The sequence below is a fragment of the Pteropus alecto genome, unplaced genomic scaffold (assembly GCF_000325575.1).
Source record: "Pteropus alecto unplaced genomic scaffold, ASM32557v1 scaffold21, whole genome shotgun sequence".
Taxonomy (NCBI): Eukaryota; Metazoa; Chordata; class Mammalia; order Chiroptera; family Pteropodidae; genus Pteropus; species Pteropus alecto.
The window spans coordinates 2507437-2528922 of NW_006436282.1; the positions used below are offsets into that span (position 1 = coordinate 2507437).

General features: G+C 36.7%; 1 protein-coding gene across 7 annotated transcripts in view; it reads left to right on the plus strand.

The window, feature by feature from the left end:
• The window catches only part of PPP1R9A (protein phosphatase 1 regulatory subunit 9A), a 262671-nt gene that overhangs the window by 443 nt on the left and 240742 nt on the right, over positions 1 to 21486 (plus strand). For all 7 annotated transcript variants that reach the window (XM_015589385.2, XM_025046923.1, XM_025046925.1 and 4 more), the window contains exon 2: positions 1796 to 3416. In XM_015589385.2, coding sequence (XP_015444871.1) covers positions 2022 to 3416 — 1395 coding nt within the window. In that variant the 5' untranslated portion in view covers positions 1796 to 2021. The remainder of the gene's footprint in view (positions 1 to 1795; positions 3417 to 21486) is intronic.

A 21486-nucleotide genomic window follows, 5' to 3' on the forward strand; every position in this document is an offset into this window, starting at 1 on the left:
CCTGGGAGGAGGGGGAGGGAGCCGCGGCCGCCCGCCCCTCCCGCCGCTGGCGGCTCCCGCTCGGGTAAGGGGGAGGCTGTGTGCGGGGCGAGGAGTTGGGGAGGGTGGAGATGGAGAGGGAAAAAATCGGGATGTACAAAGGCTCAGTTGCAGGCTGGGGGTGGGGGTGGGTTGTGGTTAGGAGCGATAGGTTGAGGATCGGAGGCATTATCAGTGAGATCTATTGTTTCCTGGCACATTGGGAGGAAAAACAAAGGGATTTATGATCATTGCCCTGTAATTTTTTTTTTTTTTTGCTTTTTTACCCTGTAGCTGTCCACAATGTGGCCAGGGAGCTCGGTTCTCCCCATGCCACACTGGGATCCGCCTGGCAGCCGCCGGGAGCCGCAGCCAATGTGTTAGGACTTCAGGTGCTTCTTGGCACAAAGCTTGACTGCGACCTCCTACCGTAGCGCTTGGCGTCACCTGCTCTCCCGGCCCTGCCCCGGGGCCGAGGGATTGCGTCCCGAACCAGGCTTGGGAATCGGCCGCCTCTCAAGTTGGTGTTATTTATGTTTGTCTTTTGTGAGGGCAGGTTTTGAATCCCCGGCGGCCCCATCTCCCCCGCCCCCGCCCCCGCGGGTTCGAATTGGCGGGGGAGGGAGTGGGGGGAAGGGGGAGGGTAGGGTGTGTAAGGCTTAAGCAAATGTCAGGGTAGAAGGAGATTGTCGATGCTTTACAAAAAACCAGGCACCACACTCTAAAGCCTTTCTTGTTTGCATGGGCCATGCATGCGTGCTGGGCCAGGATCCGAGTTCGGAGACGATTTAAGTGAAAGAAAGTGTGTGCTTCCTCAGCTGATTGTGCTTAAGGGTGATGTGGCTCGGCCTAATATTAAAAAGGAAAACCAAAACCAAAACAAAACAAAAAAATCTTTAAAAAGTACGTTGCTCCTCAGAAGATCTTGACGTATTTGATTGCTGGCCTATTGATATAAACTCCAACCGTGGGCTGGAGGAGAACAGCAAGCCAGCATTGGCATTGCATTTTGAGTTTGTATTAAGTTAGAGGCAAGTAGGAATAAAAAAATCAGGGCTGTGATAAGAAGTTTCACGGTCATTTGCTTTCTGATCGTCAGTCTCATGAATTTATTCCCTTGATATTCTGTATCCCACGCTACAATTAATAATATCTACCCTTAGTAAACTTATAAATATTTGATATAACTGGACTTGGAGTGAAACTTACTGCCATTTAGGAACTTTTTTTTGGCTTGGCTTGGTCGGAAATTGCACTAGTGTTGCTTTGGGGATGCTGTAAATGAGAGTATTGGACCAGAAAGAGGGAAATAAACCTCTATAGGCTTGTTTTGGAGTTTGTAAACATAGATTCCAAACTTTTAATTGCACTTATACAGAAAGAATGAGTTCTACCCGATGTAGAGAGTCCCAAATGAAGTTCATTTTTTTTCTGGACAGTTTGATGATATCTTAAAGTTGTATGAACTGCTGATTTCTTTTAAGGTCATTCAGAAAAGCAACCAAAACTTGGTCTCAAGTATTGCTTTCAAGTGTACTTATTGTGTAACTCGTATGTGTGTAAGTGTAATTTTGGTGAGATCTCCAAATTGTGTTTGAAACATTTGTGTTACCAAAGACCAGAGTTATAACTGTTAAATTCTTGGCTTTTAAATTCCCCTTTCAGTAAGTAATTTCCACTGTTTGGAGCCACTTTGAAAAGAAAAGTGTGTGTTAGTTGACTAAATCTAAATTCAAATAAGTAAATGAATTCAGAAATTCATTCTTTTCTATTACAGATGAACCTCTAGTCTTGCTTTGAAAAAGCCATTTTGTGTAACTCTTGACCGAATAATTTCCTAATACACCTGTTGGGAGGATCACTGACACAGTATGCCATTTGAGAGATACTTTTTCTTGACCAAATACTGGTGATTAGAGAAGAGAGGTATTTTTTTGTTTGTTTGTTTTTTGTTGTTTTTTTCCTCATCATTATGAACATTGGCTTTTCACCCTGAAGTAAAAATGTTGAAAACCGAGTCTTCTGGTGAACGGACCACTCTCAGAAGTGCCTCTCCTCACAGGAATGCATATAGAACTGAGTTTCAGGCACTGAAAAGTACCTTTGACAAACCCAAGTCAGATGGGGAACAAAAAACAAAAGAAGGTGAGGGCTCCCAGCAGAGCAGGGGGAGGAAATATGGCTCCAATGTCAACAGAATTAAAAATCTGTTTATGCAAATGGGTATGGAACCCAATGAGAATGCTGCAGTCATTGCCAAAACAAGGGGGAAAGGTAGACCTTCATCTCCTCAGAGAAGAATGAAGCCCAAAGAATTTCTGGAGAAAACAGATGGCTCAGTTGTGAAGTTGGAGTCCTCTGTTTCAGAAAGAATAAGCAGATTTGATACAATGTACGATGGCCCTTCATATTCTAAGTTCACAGAAACTCGGAAGTTGTTTGAGAGAAGTGTGCATGAATCAGGACAAAACAACCGTTATTCCCCAAAGAAAGAGAGAGCTGGAGGGAGCGAACCTCAGGATGAATGGGGTGGTTCGAAGTCCAACAGAGGCAGTACTGATTCTTTGGATAGCCTTAGCTCCCGGACAGAGGCTGTCTCCCCAACTGTGAGTCAACTGAGTGCAGTATTTGAGAACACTGATTCCCCCAGTGCCATCCTTTCTGAAAAGGCTGAAAGCAACGAATACTCAGTGACTGGGCATTATCCCCTGAATTTACCATCTGTAACTGTTACAAATCTTGACACCTTTGGTCACCTTAAGGATTCTAATTCTTGGTCTCCTCCAAGCAAACACAGTGATGATTCAGAGGATGCTCAGAAGAGTATTACAACTCCAGTACCAGAAGTGGCTTCGAAAAGTACCTCTCTAGCTTTGATGCCTAGTGAAGAGATACAGCAGAGCAAGGAAGCCGAGGACTCCACATCTAACCAAGAGATTCCTGACAGAATCGACAAAGACATTCTTGAAGAACCTTGTGCTGAGGATAAGGCAATGCCAGAGTCTGACATCCTTTCACCACGAAATGAACCTTTAGAAGATGCCAAAGCTAATTTGGTTGGGAATGAGGCAGCAATGCAACAGAAGAAAGAACTTGCAGGTGGTGATTTTACCTCTCCTGATGCTTCTGGATCCAGTTGTGGGAGGGAAGTACCCGAAGATTCAAATAATTTTGAGAGTTCCCATGTTTACATGCACAGTGACTATAATGTATATCGGGTGAGATCCAGGTATAATTCAGACTGGGGAGAGACAGGCACTGAACAGGATGAGCAGGAAGATAGTGATGAAAACAGTTACTATCAACCTGACATGGAATACTCGGAAATTGTTGGATTGCCAGAAGAAGAAGATATCCCAGTAAATAGGAAAATTAAGTTTAGTAGTGCTCCTATTAAGGTAAGTATGTTTTCTCAGTTTATTTTTGAAGTTTTCTCTAAGTTTCCTTAGTAATTGGGCCTAACTGTATGCAGAGTAGATTTTGACAACTGTAAGCAATTCAAAGTCATTGATATATACATGTTATCAGGTGATTTTACAAGTTTGGAGTTTGAGAGATATACACCATATTTTCTAATGTGCTTTATAGTTGCATAAACCTGTATTGAGTAATAGTAAAGTTGAAGAAGTTTGGGGATTGTGAGATACATTCCAATGGAGTAGAGTGAATGATATGAACACTGAAAACCAGAAGTGTTAGTTCAAAATAGAATGACTTCTTTAACTTGTTTTACCTAAGACTATCCAAAATAATAACATTTTCTGAATCTAAACACTAGGATATAAGGTATAATGTACAATGGGAGAGTTATGGTAACCTTGAAATAATACTCTTTATTTCCTTGCTGAAAAAATCTTGAGTTATCACTTCTGTGTAAGTGGATTGTGAGGAATGTTGGAACTTTTTTTTTTGTACTGTTACTTGATAGGGAAAGTTTGATTTATGGAAATATATTAGTGGACTTAAATACCTTAATTGGAAAGCTATAACTGTAAGTAGCTTTGAGTTCAGAATTTGATCTGTAGCTTTAAAATGAAATTTTCCAAAAGGAAGTTAAATTGATTTGCCATTCATGGATTTATTTTTACCTCTTAGAGTCTGGATAAATGCCAACTGAATTCAGATGCTCTGTTCTAACGACTTCACTTAGTTAACATTTGGTGTAGAAGAATAGCACAAAATACATCAGCAGCGGGTGGTGAAACATTATTAGCTGGTAATGGCAGTAGGGGTAGGAGGTGATTGGTCGAGTATCAGAATCTCCTGGAGTGCTTTTTCAAAGTGCACTTGCCCACCAGCTCTGTCCTAAGATTCTGGTGTGCTCTCTTAGGGGAACCTGGAGGGTCACAGTGGCAGAATTGTGTAGCTTACACATTGTGTATATAATATATATATATAGATCTATTTGGAATTTGATATAGTATCTTAAAATTTTCTCAGAATCTAAGATCACTGTCTATTGTCATTTCCATCTTATGACACTCCCATATAAGGCTGTAGAAGATGTAGTTTACATAGCAAAGAGAAATCTGACCTTGCTTTAATGATAAAATACTATTTTGAAATAAAGTAATTACCTATGAAATTTTTTATAGGTGTTAGCCGGCAAACTTTCATTTCATTAGTGGAAGGCAAAAGTTCTGAATCAGAATGGGCCATATCAAGTTCAACTGTGTTTAAAATAACTAGAGATGTGACTCTAGTTTCTGAGTAAGCTGTTTCTTTGCACCTTTCTTTGTTATTCTCTCCCCTGCCCCGCAATTCCAGGCTCTCTCTTTAGTAAGCTCCTAAATTTGATCCTTCATGTCCCCTTTGCAAGTCCTCCCCTTTGAATATCATCTTTCTTCCCCTTAGGAAGAACGCAGTTAGATTAAATTGTTTCACATCAAGCAAGGCAAGAATAACTGAAATGAAGTCTTCAAGGAGTTTGTTAAAGCCAGTGACTGACTTTCTAATGGAGGATGGCAGCTTATGAAAATTTATCAAGTAGGATGCTACCCACTTAGCCAAGTGGGGTACGAGCTTTTATTTGGGTCCTGTGCCACCCAAAATATAACTCCACAGTTAATAGTTTTAATGAATTTTAAAGGATTTATCATTGAAATATGGCTGTTCATATGTGATCAGACCAGATTTTTGGGTGTGATATTTTGAAATTCAAGTTATTTTTTTCTACTATTGCTTATAACAATTAGTGTTTTGCTGTTTAATGTTCATGTACTAAAAATGCTGTGTATTTCATATAACAAAGAATGACATTGATTACATACATTTTAGTTTATCACATTTCATCAAGAACATAGATCAAGCAAAAGATTGTGAAAAGAGAGATAACGCCCCGAGACATTTTAGTGGGCAGTTAATAGTACTAGTTGGAGTGGATTAAGTTTGCAAACAGAAGATTCATTCTTTGCCTTTTGTAATGAATAAGACAATTACTTTCTTGTTGTTCCCATTGTTTAAGTGTAAGTGGATTCACTTGGAAATTTTGAGAGCTACTTTTCTACTGGGTGGTGGTGGTGATCATAGTGCTTAATCTCCAGTTAAGATTTTTGCCTCAGAGAGTCATAATACTTTACTAAATTCAGTAAGTATTCATTGAAGGCTTATCATGTGTCTGTTCTCATGCTGTTAGCTGCGGGAGACAAAAATTTATAAGGTTACCTCTTTCCTGTGTGAGCTTGTAGAGTCAGTTCTTAAACACATGGTATTTAAAACCCATGTAACACAGTGTGAAAACTTGTGCTGAAATGTCTAATGTCCTATGAATAGGTTAACTGCCCTTGGCTGTACTAGATGCATGGAGTGAACAGGAGCCAGTAGATCATTCGGAAGGGAATACACTCAACCCTTCCATATGTGTTTCTTTATTCTTTTTATAAAACTTTATTTATGGAATGTGAATTATGATTTCCAACTGAAATCTTTTTAAACACACTCCCTCTTGCAGAAGCAGTAGGGCGCATATTCCTTACAGAAATGATCTTTAGAACTTTTACATACTTTTTATATATTCATCCTTTTCTTCACTAGGATAAATATTCTCAACACCTTTAGCCTTTTGTTTTGATCTCGTTTACGATCTTGTGTCTGGGATGATGTCCTCAGTTTCTATGTCAGTTCTTCTGTAGATATTTTAAATAGACATTTCTCTTGCTCTTAAATCTGGTCTTAAATCTGGACTTAGAAAAACATCAAAATAATAGCTGATCTTTCCTGTGTAGCATATTACTTATACATTATTGTTGTCTGACTTTTAGAAATGGTCGGATTGTTTCTTAATGGATAGATGAATGTTTCATAGTGTCCTGGAAAACTAGAATGGGGTTAATAATAAGAAATATAAATCCAACCTTGAGATATGGGATGAAGGAGGGTTATGACCTATACTAATTTGAGATGTGGAGTAATGCCTTCACACTCAAGAGTTTCTGAAAACCAAGGGATTGAGTTCATTAAGTTTGTCTAAATCAAGGATAGAAAGGATGACATTTTTCATTATTTTTCCTGTTAATTCAGAAAATTTATTGAGCCCTTATTATAAGGAACAATGCAAATGTAATAAGTACATGTAACGACTGATGCCGATCAAGTCAGAAACTGCTGGTAGGTGAAAAGTGTATATAGAGCCCATTAGGAATGCTTCTTAGGCTCTTCTGCTCAATTCTGTTCTTGGGTGATTGTTCCAAGGTCACTGCAGCTTTATTAAGGAAGTCATAACCCTTTCTCTGTTTCTGGTAGCCTTATGTCCTTTGGATTGGTGTTCATGAAAGATAGCCTATCTGAAGGAGGGTATTTTCCTCCTTCCCAGCAAGAAGGAGATTACAGGGTTAATGTTGAGGTGTATTGTGCTATACTTTTCTGAGTGTTTCCTCAAACTGTGTAGAGCTTTCCAGAATAGGATTCAAAGGAGAATCGCCAAGGGCAGTAGTGTTTCTCTAAACCTTACATGACAGTTGTCGAAAATGGTTCTCTTAGTATTTTCTCCCTCATTTGGGGCTCTACGTTGTAAGGGGATACAGGAAGCCTTTTATTCAGGATGGTCTTCAGAGCATACTTCTGAGATCCAAATTTCTGTCTTTGTGGAGCTTTCTAAGTCTTTGCTCAGTGCTTCTTAAACTTGATGTGCATATGAATCACCTGGGGATCTTTTAAATGTGGATTTCTGATTCAGGAGGTGTTTTCATGGGCAATTACCTTGGTCAGCCTCTAAGTACTCTACCAGCTATTTCAGAGGTTTTGGAATAGACAGGCTCATCAACCAAATTAAAATGCTTGAATCACACGATTTATCGCATCAGTCTAAAACACATAGCGGGAAGGAAGAAGAAAGTTAAAACCCAGTGCAAACAAGTTTGGAAGGACCATACTACCTGAGGCCTGGGTACGCAGTATTCATGTATCCAGCCCTTCTTTCACATCAGCCTTCCCCAGGGATGGTGTGGTTATGAGGACTACAGCTGGTATTTGAGCAAGCTCTCCACAGACTAGTGATGCCCTGGGCTAATGATACATACTTGCTGTATCGAAGAGAGTGGGGACAAGTACACTTAGATACAGCTGTAGCTTTGTCAGTTTGGTTGCCACTGAGCCATGGGTTTTATTTGCATTTCTTGGATAGAGTATCTTTGGGTCCAGAATAGGACCATACTGAGTGTCCTCGGTGGGTGGCTGAAATACAGAAGACATAGCTGTCAGTCCAGAGATGGCATGATAATAACTTGATCTTTCCATCCCTTTCTATCTACAAGTAAACTTCTTGTTTGTTCCATTATATTTTCTATTTTGGAATGTCTTACAGGTTACTAACTTACTTATTTTTAACACATGGGATGAATTTTGCCTTTCTCTTACAGGCTCTCATTATGTATACTTAATTGAGCCTCTGAATGTTGCCTCCTTCATAAGCTAATAACTTGAGATAATCAAATATTATCACTTCTTATAAATTTCTCAACCTTTATAACAGAATTTAACATTCTTAATAATTCTCAAATAATACAGCAGACTTACAAAACAGTATGTCTGGGGTGAGATTTTGCATTTCTAATAAGCTCTTAAATTGGTGCTGTTGCTTCTGGTCAACAGACTACTCTTTGGAATATGATTTTGAAATATAGTCTTCTGGCTTCTGAAAGGGGCTGGTCCCAAAATGTTGGGGAAGCTCATTTAAGAAATCTGCTTTCCAGATGGGTCTACTATACCTGGTTGTGTGGAATAACATTCTTTGGAAACAAAATAGGTGTAAATTTGTAAAGGCATGAGCTGTTTTGGGATCCCCAATTGGATTATGATTCCTAAATTCATAAGGAGTTTGGGTCATTAAAAATCCTATCCTAGACTCTTAGTATGGTCTAAGTATTTAATTATAAAAAGATAGGAAGAGGAAGTTCTTGATAGACTCAGAAATTCCATTTCTCTCATTTTTTTGCAATCCTAAATTAATAAACTTCTAGAGAGAATATAAGAATTGTCATCTTATTGGACTTTTATTTGGATAACTTCGATGTCTTAACATTTAAATTGGACTTACTTTTAAAATTGGATATTTTGTAAGCTATAGTTCATAACCATGTAAATATGTCAAATATTTTAACGTGCTGTGTAAAATCGAATAATGAATATTCATTGAATGAACTCCTTTTATAATATCGAGTATGTATACTAACACCTCTTTGTTTTCACTGAATGTTGGTCATTCGGCATGTAGAAAGGAATTCTTCTGTATATCTAAATAGTATAGACATTTGCTGGCATTTATTTGTAGTAGATTTAAAATTTCTTGCTTTTTGTATCATCCATAATATTTTGTCTTCTCCTCTAAACTTTATCACAAAGGACACTGGTTGCTGGGTTAATGGACTAGAAAGATAAGAGGCTGAATTCGAGGGAAAATAACTTTATTATGTTATCCAGATATTGTTTACCTTATTAACTCAGTTACATGCCCCTCAGCAGTAATTTGATTTAAATCTCATCTGCATTTGTTTTTCTCTAACATTTTCTTCACCACTGAGAAAGAAAGAGGTTTTGGAATTTCTGTAGAAAAATACAATTAGATATAGGATAAATTCTGTGTAGACAAAACAAGCATAGCTATATTATTTTTTCTTGTGTTATCTAACTGACTTAATACTTTTAAAATAATTATGCTTTTCCTTTTTGGATCTATTTCATTTTTGTTCTTTTACTTCCTTATATTCTACAGTTCTCATTTCGAATAGGAAGAAAAACTTTTAAAATAATGCTTTCTATTTTTTATTCCTGGTCACTTTAAAAATTTTTCTCTGGTTCTAATCTCTTCGTTTTGGTTTGTCACATAACAACCTAAAGATGAAAAATACTTAAAGGTAATCTAGTGTAATTTCCCACTCACTTCAGTTAGCCTTTCGATAGCAGATTGCTGACAGATGATTGTTCAGCTTCGGCCTGAATAATTCCACTGTGGGGTATTTATTATTTTGCAAGGTGAAAGGAAAGTTAGAAGGAGGAACATGCTGTGTGTGTGATTGCACACACATGCACGTACTTATTTTCATTTATTTTTAATTTGCATTTTTTTTATTGAGGTAAAATTCAAATAATATAAAATTCACCATTTTAAAGTGTACAATTCACCAGTTCTTAGTATATTCACAATATTGTACAGCTGTCACTTATCTAATTCTAGAACATTTCCATCACTGTGGAAAGAAACCCTGTGCCTGTTAGCAGTCACTCCCAATTCCCCGTCTTCCAGCATCCTTTGGCAAGCAGTATTCTACATTCTGTCTATGGATTTGCCTCTTCTGGACATTTCATATGAATGGAATCAGGGGCATGCTTTTTAAAAGGAATGTAGGAGACACAATGAGTCTGTCTTGAGATATGTTCAAATTTAAGATACTGTGAGTCTAGAGAGCAAGGGCAAAAGAATTTTCTGGATGGTGACATGGTGTAAAGATTGGGTGACAATATGTGGGAGCACCGAATACTGCTTTCCTTTTCATGAACTGTCATGGAGAGAAAGAAGACAAAAAGCTGAGGAGACAGCAGGATCCAGGAAGGGATAAGCATACGTATTTGTAAACTGAGGAAGAATAGTGTATGTAGCAAAGAGGATGGTTGGAGTAATTTCCTTGCTTGGGATACTGCACTTCAATTCATGTAATCAGAAATTGCTATCGATGAAGCTTAAGTGTTTGCTTCAGCGGAGTATATATACCTTTGGAGGCACAAGTAGTGCTAATGATGATTTTCATCTTTACATTGGTCTTTTATAGAATGAATGGACCCTTTTCCTTTCCTAATGATCCAATGCTTATTTCCACCCTACTGCTCTTATGCTGTTGCTTTCATGATTCTTTTACGTTGATTGGAATTGTTCATAGACGAACTTCACTCTTCATTTTAAAATTCTCCTCATCCTTTAATATTTCAATGCAGATTTCATATGCCATACTTGTTATTATCTGTACGATAACCATCTATGAGATGAATGATTTGGGGGAGGCGTTTAGTTTATTGCACATCGTCTACCAAAGCATATTGTATATTATTACTATTCAGTATCTTTAACTGGTGATGAAAGTAACACCAAGAATTACTTGATATTTTGTAAACTTGGACTAATCTGCCTCTTGAGGCCTTGGTTTTCTTATTTGTAATTGAGGCTATGTCACTTGTAATTTATCACTAAGACCCTTTCTCAGCTTCAACATCTTGTGATTCTTTGATTATCTCTTAAATATATTTGTAAAATATCATTATCATAAATATTTGTGCTATAATTTCAAAGGGAAAATTTTGTCCATCTTTTGTTGAAATATCAAAATGAAGAATTTATATTAAATTGCTCTTGAGAATGTTATTCATGCTATTGATTATTATAAAAACTTTAAAATGGTTAAAATGTTAAATTCAAGGGAGTACATTTTTATAGAGGCTCATTAGAGCAACTTGAATTTTGAAAGTATCTCTTGAACTATATATTAAAACACCCTGCTGAGGAACCTAAGAATAAAGAAAGAAATGTTTTGTAATACAGTTGCTGACATATTAATTGCTTCACTCACTTTTGTTCTAGAAATAGCTTTACAGCATAGTTCAACATGATTGAGATATTGATAATTTTTTTGCACAATTCCTAATTTTTCAGCCTATTTGCTCTTGCTTTCTTATGCACCTGTCCTTACAAAAAGGGCAATGAAATAGGCAGAATATAAAGGTATCTGGAAATTTAATATTTCAGGAGGAGGAAAGTTTCGTTCTTTGCCTATTTAATCTATTTCAGAGAGATTTCAAAAAAGTTTGTAGAGTTAAATTTGTTCCTTATATGTTTATGTATGAGGAAAGTGGTTTTAAATGAAATAGCTCACACACATGTTAGGCTCCTCTTTTTTAAGTAAGATAATGAGTTGTGTTCTGGGGATGCTCATCTTCCAAATTATTTTCTGTACCAGCTGGAATACAGTGACTGGATTGGGACACACAATGGTTGGCGAGGGCCAAAAAGATTACTGAGTCATGACCATGGAGGCTTCTTTCCAGGAGTGACCAGATGAGAGGCTTTAAGAGTAGGTATTTGGTGGTTTTCCCTTGATGCTTTTGAACTGGCAGGGATGGCCCCGAGGAACTGAGAAATTCTGTGCCTTGAGTCAGTTACTCTGTAGTGAGGAGCACCTTTCTCTTTCATCCAATTCAGAGCTATCCTCCTAAAATTACTTTTTATTTTTGTGCTTCTTTCAAAAATATGTCAGGACAGAACTTCATGGAGTGTACATTCATACTGGAAAATTTGTCTAACCTTGAATACAAGGATTTTAAATAGTACTCAGTCAGAGGTGCCTGCTCAGGCTTTTGAAGGGTTTTTCTTCCACTGTAATGGACCTCAGTAGATGAAAAGAGAAAAACAACTTTATTGGTTGGAGTTTAAGATCTACTTGTGAGTCAGTGCTGTATTGATGGGTTCCTTTACTAAGCACTTGTTTCAGATAAAATAGATATACAAAGTTGTTACATAAAAGAGGAAAAAGATATCAATTCACACTTTTTATTAGGAATCCACTGATATAAGTGTTTTTTTGTTTTGTTTTGTTTTGTTTTTGAAAGACACCTTTCCTCAAAGGGAAAGGCAGAACTTTATTGTAGAGTGTTTAGCTATCATCTTGTGTACTAATACATAAAATGTATTTATTTTTAGAAGTTTATTCTGTAGGTAGAATAGTAAAGGACGATAATTTAAATTATGACACAGTTGTTATATTATAGGCTATACCCAAAGTACCCATTTCCTCTTAGATAGTTTAAGATCGAACACTGAATATTCAAGCAAACACACAAACAATCCTTAAGAAAAATAAAAGCTGAACCAGAAATGAAAATTCTTAATATGATAAGGAAAGCAGAATGTAAGAATGATAATAATGTAAATCAGGTCTTCATTGACTTTTGCTATCTGTGCATAACACTAAATAAACATTAACAAGAAATTATCCCTACATACAATTTTTTTGTTCAGCATGTAAAATTACTTATGATTATTTAGGATAGATTCCTAACAATAAAATTATCGGTTAAAGTATTTTAAAGCCCTCGATACATACTGCCTGAATTATTATTCAGAAAGACTGTATGCATTTATAATTGGCACCACATCGGCCTGGCTTTCTCGCAGTCCCCGTGTCACCACTTCGTATTCTTCCCACGTTTTCAGTTTGGTAGATGAAAAATGTCTTTCATAATTTCCATGTATTACGTTGATTTATTGGTGAGTTAGAATGTTTTCATGTGTTTATAGGCCTTTCTTGCATATGAGTTCTAGGTGTGGTTAATTGTTTTGTCAGTGATAGTTAGGACTTTATCAGAGTCTTATTTGTCTTGGTAGAAAGTTAAGAGAACTCATGTATCCAATAACAGGGAAGTGGTTAAATTCATTATGACGTATAGTGTAATAGGATAAAACTGTTATGAAATGTTTAAAGATGAGAAATACTTTATAATATAATATAGGGTAAAAAGATTGGTTATATACTTAATATACGTTTTTATTATGATTGGAACATCAAAATGTTAACTCTGTGGATGGAGAGAATAAAGGTGATGTTTTAAAAAATTATTTATATTTTTCTAGATTGACTAAATTTTTTACAACGAGCATATGTTACTACTTTAAGTATTTAAAAAAGGTGATGAGATCACAATTGAGATGATCAGTAATAACAGGAAGTTTACAAAACCAGATTTTTAATACTGTCCAAGATTCTCATAATTAATTTTTAATGTAATTTTTTTTGGACTTAAGTGTCACAGAAAAAATTTGGTGGAAGAGTATAAATTTATGTAATACTGAAGAAAGTGTTAGTTTAAGAAAATGGGTGAACTTTTGACAGTTGAATTCATTAAGTGCACACTTTTTAATCTTTGGTAAACTTGATCCCATGTTTGTGGCTCAGCTTGAAAGTATTATGTGGGGAAGACCTTCCAATGTATTTTAAATTATGGTAACATTTGCATAGGTATTAGATATTTTTCTTGAGTTACCGTTGTGTATATGATATCCTAGCATGTTACGTAAAATACACTTTTAAAAACAGGCATATATTCTGGATTTGATATGAAAAATATTTTAATGAATAGTCTTACTAAAAATAATAAATATTTATTTAAAAGAAGCCTAACAATTCTTCTATGTGAGATTATATCTTTCTTTTTGATCTGTTAAATTATTGAGCCTTAATAGGCTTTCTCTCTCATAAGTTGAGAGAGTAGTCAAGTTTAGTATCTTGCCTATGTACAATCCTATGAAAACACTTGCATACACTCAGTTAAAAACAGGATTTTGAGTTCTAGACCTCTACAGTGTCCTTCTGAATATATTTCCTGTTCCCAAACATCAGCCAATATGTAGTTTCCTGTTGTTGTTCTTAACAAAACTTTTAGCTGAAAAGACAGTCATTTGATGTATGATTAGACTATAAGTAGTATATAATATTTTTAGTTAAAGTCAAAGGGTCAATTTGTCTCATACATTGGGTAGTGCCCCACCTTTGAAAAGTTTTGGTAGAAAATGCTGGAGTTTATAAATGATGAGAAAAATATTGTTGCTGGGTGGCAGAGTTTTCTGAAATTAGAAATTTAAAGTATTTCTTCTGGCCTAATTAGATCAACTGACAGATCTTACACTTTTAATCAACTTGGCATTTTTTAAGCTCTGATGAAGTCCTAATTAAATTGCCTTACTATATAATATGGTGCTACATTATCAGTTTTCATTAGATATACTTAAACCTTACTATACTATGGTGAATAAATTTTATTTGTATTTTTTTTAATACTGAGTTTAGAGTAGTAATACTTAGATGTACATATATAATTGTAAGGATTAATTAGAGGAAAGAAAGCAACGTTATTGTGCACCCAACCAAGTTTGAGGTGAGACTTGTGTTTTCCATAGGAGATGATGATGCTTGTGGAATTTTTATATCGTGGGCCCCTTTTCTGAATAATGAGTTCTGTGACTAGTATATGTAAGGAAATGGAGAGCTCTCAGGAGATTGCTCCATTTGCAGATGTAGCAGTCAGAAGTTTTAGTTTTGAAGTTACTCGGTTTTGGCTCTTAATATCTTGAGAAATTTTACCCTTAATTTAGAAAGGAACCATTGACTAAGAAGAGTTTATCCATTTCACTGGAGGATGGTGGAAATAAACTGTAAATATTGATATGAAATACATTCGAAGGTGTCTTTTTCCATGTCTTGTATTTAATATTTAGGTAATATATTATTAGTCAGGGTTCTCCTGAGAAACAGACCCAATAGAATGTGTGTGTGTGCGCGCGCATGGAGTGGGGAGTGGGAGGAGAGATTGATTGATTGATTGATTGATTGATTTAAGGAATTGGCTCACATGATTATGGAAGCTGGCAAGTCCAAGATCTGCAGGTTGGGCTGGCAGGCTGGAAACCCGGGGAAGAGCTGATGTTGCAGTTCGAGTCCAATCGCCGTCAAGCTGGAGACCCAGGGAAAGACCCAGGCCGGATGGAGATGCAGGGTTCAGGTCCAAAGACTGCTGGAAACTTCGTTCTTGTTCAGGGGAAGTCAGTCTTGTGTTCTATTCAGGCTTTCAACTGATTGGATGAGACCTACTCACATTATGGAGAGTCATCTGCTTTACTCAAAGTCCACCAACTTATATGTTGATCTCACTCAAAAACACCCTTACAGAAACATGCAGAATAATGTTTAGCTATGTATCTGGGCACCATGGCCCAGCCAAGATGACACATAAAATTAACAGTCACAGTCAGGGTTTCTCATTTGGTTGTACCCTACGAAGCTGTTTCTGGAAAAAAAGCTCAATTTTCCCACATATCTTAGTGGAGGAGTTGTTTTTCTGCTCTGTCATTCTTAGAAAACTTGCCAGAGGGGTTCTCCCTCTTGGAGCATGATGTAGGATGATCACATGATTTGGGATCAGACCTGGATTCAGATCCTGCTGACATATGATCTTCTTAAGAAAGTTTGTTTTAAACTTTGAAAGCAGGATTTTGTTTCATGGTTGTGTCTTCAGGATTTGCACACTGCCTAGCACATAGTAGGCACACAGTGTCAGTAGCCTTTGACGCCCATCCCCCTTGCTCCTGCCCTTCCCCTGTCCTCTTCTGCCCTCTCCCATCTGAAGGCCCAGAGAGAGATGATAGTGATAATAGTTGTACATGCATAATGATTATATAATTTATTTATAGATAAAATCTTTCAAGTTAGCAGTTATAAATGAAAGCTGAATGATTCCATTACAGATTGTAATCTTTTCCGGCCCCTGCGCCAACTTACCGAAGCTGTTGTGATCTCTTTTGATTTAGGAAATCTCAATTCTTTTGCCCTGTAAAGTAATGACAGTCTATAAGTAACCAGAAGCAGTCATTAAAGTATGGTTGCGTGAGATATGGCTGTGAGAGTGGAAGGGGGAGAGTATTCATTTTGCCTTAACTATTTCTACTTTGAGTGATTGCTCAAGCTTATAATTAGTTGCAAGAGAATATAAAAATTGAGGCTCCATACAAAAGTTGTAAAGCTCCTTATTTAGAAATTGCAGTAATTTGCCACAACTTTGGTAATTTGAATACGTGAGTATATCTGTATTCTTACATGAAAATTATTGAATATTTAATTAAAGCCATCGAATTATTTCTTACCATTTAGTTTCTTCCCACCTTTTATTTCCTGATCTGTTTATTAAAATGTGCTTTCTTTTGTTCTTTTCAGTCATCAGAGAGGAATTACCTTTTTTGGATCATTTCTGCACCCCCCACCCCCACTCCTTTGATTTTGATTTTAGAAGTGTCCTTGGTTTTAAATCCAGAGCTAAGTTATAATTTTCTAATTATTTTGGTAGTCAGTGTCTTATTATCTAAGTGAGCTCTTGCTGAATATGACTTTGATTTATCCAGGAAATAGCTTTCCATTTTTCTCAGTGACTTGTAAGTAATTAGTAATAAACTTCATGGGAACAAATAATCCAGGGTCTTGAAATCGTATTTTTTGTCTCTATGTTTCCTCCATGAATTACATTATCTGGAAGTTGTCTGGCAGTTGTTATTAGACTGAAATATGAAGTGGTTTTGCTTGTTCGGGTAACTTTGTTTATGTACATAATGTATATCATTTCCCTCTAGCAGGAATAGCTTTTAATGGCACTTTAAGGAAGAGAACTGCTCAACTGTTTCTGGATTTTTCTTTTTAAATAAAAACAGTAACTTTTTTTGAGTTACGTACATTTCTGGAGACACAAAAAAAGTGTTCTGTAAAAAAAAAATAACTTTTAGTGATGGTGGTGTTGGTAAGAATATATAACACTGTGGAAAGTTCATCATATTATTTGAATAGATTGAGCCAGTATGTCAAATGTGATGTTATTACTGCTGATATTTTTTTGTTTTGAGATTAATATGATTATAACATTCTATAATTACTGTGTGTGAATTGTCAAGGATGATCAATCACTTATTATTTGGGTGTATTTATAAATAACTGGTTATGCTGCAGTTATTTAGAGAAGTATTGTCTTCTGAATTGATTGATAACAGTCAACAAACATTATTGAGTATACTTAATATGTGTTGAGCTTTGGATTCAGCAGTACGAGTATTAAGATAAATAAGTCCTTGCTCTTCAAGAAATTTCTTGTGAAAGAGATAGAAAGAGAAGAAAACATTTATGGGATAAGTAGTGTGATAAGTAGTGTGATACAGCTATATATAGAAGGTAACCATATATAAATTATTGTCCAAACTGTGGCTCTTCTCAGAATAAAAAGGGGTGAATAATAATCACACATATTTGAGAAGTTAGCCTGAGTGTGTATTTGTATTTTGTTTATTTATGTATACTTATTTACTTAATAAACAAGCAAAATACATATACACACTCAGACTAGTAAGTGTTTGCAGAGAAACGGGCAGGTGTGCAAGGTAGTGAGAAGGCACAGAACAGAGAAAAACATCTTATCTTGCAGATCTTAAAGTAGCTTAATATTTTTGGGACATAGTAAGGCAAGGGCAGATCAGGAAGTTTACTTTGTGCTAGTCTTAGGAGTTTGTGTACTTTTCTGAAAACTTATCAGTCATTGGAACAGATTTTAAGAGAGGAGAGTGTTGGTTGGATTTGTATATCAGAAAGAGCACTCTGATGGAGATTGGAAGATGGGTTGAAGGGACAGGTGTGGAAGTGGACATGGGGTGGGTATGCAGGGATCCAAGTGAACAGGGATAAGACTGATGAATGTTTGTAAGAATGGGGGTCAAGACAAAGGGCAGACTGAGGAAAGATGGATTAGGCAGAGGATGATGAGAGGTGCTGATTTTTATAAAATTAACTTTTTTAGTGCAAAAATCATATGCTACTATTTCTTACTCATCTACGTATTTTTCCTTCCCTGTAAAGCAAGGGTCCCCAACCCCCGGGCTGTAGACCAGTACTGGTCTGTGCCCTGTTAGGAACTGGGCTGCACAGCGGGAGGTGAGCTGCCTGCGAAGTAGTGAAGAAGCTGCATCTGTATTTGCAGCCGCTCCCCAGCGCTAGCATCACCGCCTCAGCTCCACCTCAGATCATCAGGCATAAGATTCTCATAGAAGCACTGGTCCCTGGTGCCAAAAAGGCTGGGGAATCGCTGCTGTAAAGGACCTTGCCTAGTGCTTGGTTTATAACAGGTAATTACCAAGGAATTAGCTGGACATAAAGCGTAAGTTGCTTGTCTTTGAGCCATCATTTCTGAAATAGGTAAACTAATGGGGGCCTTGGAGCGAAGTCTGCGATCTGAGAGTTGGATTCAGTATCTATGCCATTGGGTACTGTGAGGCTGGAAAAAGGGGGTAAGACCTGATGAGAGTGTTTGTAGGCAGCATGATGGAGCAGGCCTACATTTTGGAGGAATAGGGTTTGAGAAATAGTGCTTGGGAAAAAGCTCAAAAGAGAAGATAAGAAAGATTTAAAGAAATACAGAGGTTTAATGAATGACCTTGCCGGTGGGTTGGTGGGTAAAGAAAGGAACTCTGAATAATTCCGAGGACAGCTGGTGGTATCTATGGATTGAGACTGGGGGAAGAGCACCTCTAAACAGGGAAGGTAAAAGGAGAACAGAGATTAAAGATATTGTCTAATAGTTATTTCAGATCAAGTAGACTAGTACTATCGGACCATTTAAAATATATAATAGTAATTTAGGGCTGTGTATAAAGTTGGTGGCAGATTTGGAGTCAGAGTTCAGGGCCTGAAAGAACCAGTGCTGTGCTTGCCTTGCAGGTTAAGCCTAGGTGGTTAATGTATCTATCCACAACAGTCAGGTGTGCAGATTGCTGGTGCCTTCTGCAGAATTACTTTGTGTGGTCAGCTAGAAATTTTTCTTTTTTTCCTTTGCAGATTTTTCTAGTTGTATTTTCCCCTCTGATATGATGGATCTGTAATGATCTTAAACAAAGGCCCCAGAGTAATACATATGAAAATTATTCTAAATCAGCAGTAGACCGAAATAGTATTTCTTTCAACCTTATTTTACATTGCTAAAATAAGTACTCATCAGTAGGATGTCATGTTTATTTTCTTTTCTGAATGCATGGGGAGCTTCGGATAGTGTCCTATTTATGACCTAATACATTTCAAGCAATAGCCTTTTGACAGGTCATTGTAAATTAAAATCTTTTTCCTGTTGGCTTAATGGCACACACTGAGATTTTGTTTCTGGAAACAGATGTCACCTTATAAAAATACTAAAATTAGTCATGAAAATGAATCAAGAGAACATACAATGAAAGTTTGTGCAAATGCCAGGTATATTAACCAACACAATCATAATGTTAATGTTCCTTTTAGGGGATTTTTCTGCATGAATTAGACTGTGGGTTCTTAAAATACCACTTCTGCGTGTGAGAATGTGTGCCTCTGAAAGTGTTTTGATGGGAGTGGCTGTTTCCATGGCTATTTCTTCTTCAGTGAATTTTTGCTGCCGAGTCTTTGCTGTCCTGGCTTTGGCATTTACTTCCTTGGAGGTAGGTGCTGGGCTGGGCAGTAGCCAGTTTTAAACACAAGTTTAGTTTTATTTGCTGTTGTAATAATGTAAGCTGGCAAATGCTTGTGCTTGAACCTTTGTATCTCAGGGGTGACTAGAAATAGATCTGCTTACTATTGGCCCTCCTTAGAAAGAATGGGTTATTATTATTATTTTTAAGCAGATCAGTATTTACCAACTGAAAGATGCTTTGGATTTTTTGCTGTTATATTTTGCTTTATGATTTTGTAAGTTGTGTCAAAAATATTGAATTTGGTACTAACTCTCCACTTGAATTCTCTAAAATGAAAGTGCTGGCTTAGATGATCTTCATTCTTGAAGTCCCTTATAGATGTAAAATCTCATATAATTCTTAATTTGCTACTTGAATAATTAGACCCTTTACTTTTGTGAACGTTGTTTTGAAGTGTGAATTTGATGTTTTTTAAAGTTTATTAGAACCGAGGCAAAGTTTTAGAGAGCTAATTCTGGAAGTTAAATTTAGGTCTATGTTAAAATTGAGAGAATATGTATGTATTCACAGCATTTGACCTTGGAAATACAGGTGGGAGTGGTTGAGAGGAAGGGGAAGGGGGATGGAGGAACTAATTGTGACAGTTCATGAATTAAATTAACCACCTACTCTACCAATAATAATTACGGTACATTTTTTTTTATGCTGTTCTTGATTTACTAAGATGGAGATGGAGATTCCAATTTACTTGGGGCATATGCTTTGTTTGTCAGGAAGGGTAATAGGGTTTTGATTCATCTACATGTACCATCTGATTTCCTGTGTGACTGATACTGCATAACTGTGAAACAGATGGTTAGGAGTGCAGTACATATCTGTAGAACAGCACTGTGTGACGAAATATGTGACTATGTGATTGAAAGTCAGGAAAGAATTAGCTTTGACTATAAAACAAACACACACACACAGATTGCCTTTGGGTATATATGTATACCTACACCGCTATGCACATATTTAGTGTCCTGCCATCATGTAGGAAAATTCCACTGCTTTAGTTGTTAAGAAGAGTTACATTATCAAACTACAAAGCTGAAAGAAATTCTCTGGGAACATAGTTTGCCGTGATTCCACTTGAAGTGTGCACATTTACAAAGCAATTAACAGAGATAAATTTATTATGGTTCAGTTTTTAACTATAGGCTGCTCCCTCTCTGAAAAGTCAGAAATACAAGTTGAAGTTAAAATATTCTGAACTATTTGAATAAATGCCACTGAAGCACGTAAAATATCGAAATGCTGCTTAAGTCATCACTGAATTTAGGTAGACAGGCAGAGAGATCATAATAGAATTGAAGTGGGAGTCATTCTCCTCCCTTCTCTCAGTGGCTTTGGAGACAGGCCCAGTGTGGTTAATGCTGTGTGCTTATATTTGAAAATCAGCATGGTCGGGTCCTCTAACCTGTAGAACTCAGACGAGCTGAAGTGTGGCATCATAGAGCAAGTAGTGAGGTATAGTGAGATTAGGGTGCTCACAGTGCCCGGGTAAAACCACCTGGGTAAACATTAGCTTCATCTCTTTGTCTCTATTCTGTCACCACCTAGGATTTCTTTATAATTGAAGGAATTTTCCTAACCACTTGAACACTTCACCCTAATAGAATAACAAGAAACAATCTTAATTCCAGTTTTGAAAAAAAAAATAGCTGTTGTAGGTTCCTAGGATAGGAACCTACAACATTCATTAGCAACATTCAAACGAGCATTTGAGTACCTGCTCACCCTACCCCCGCCCCCCCATCTCCAGGAAAGTCATTTGTACTTCATCTCACAAACTTCTCTTTTAAAGATCCTTTTGTTATTCTGCTTCAGTTAACTAATCTACATGACTGTGAGCTCCTTAAGGGTAGGAAGCTCCAAGACTTTGTAATTTTTATGTCCCTATTGCCTATGGCTCAAATTAGGTGCTCATGAAT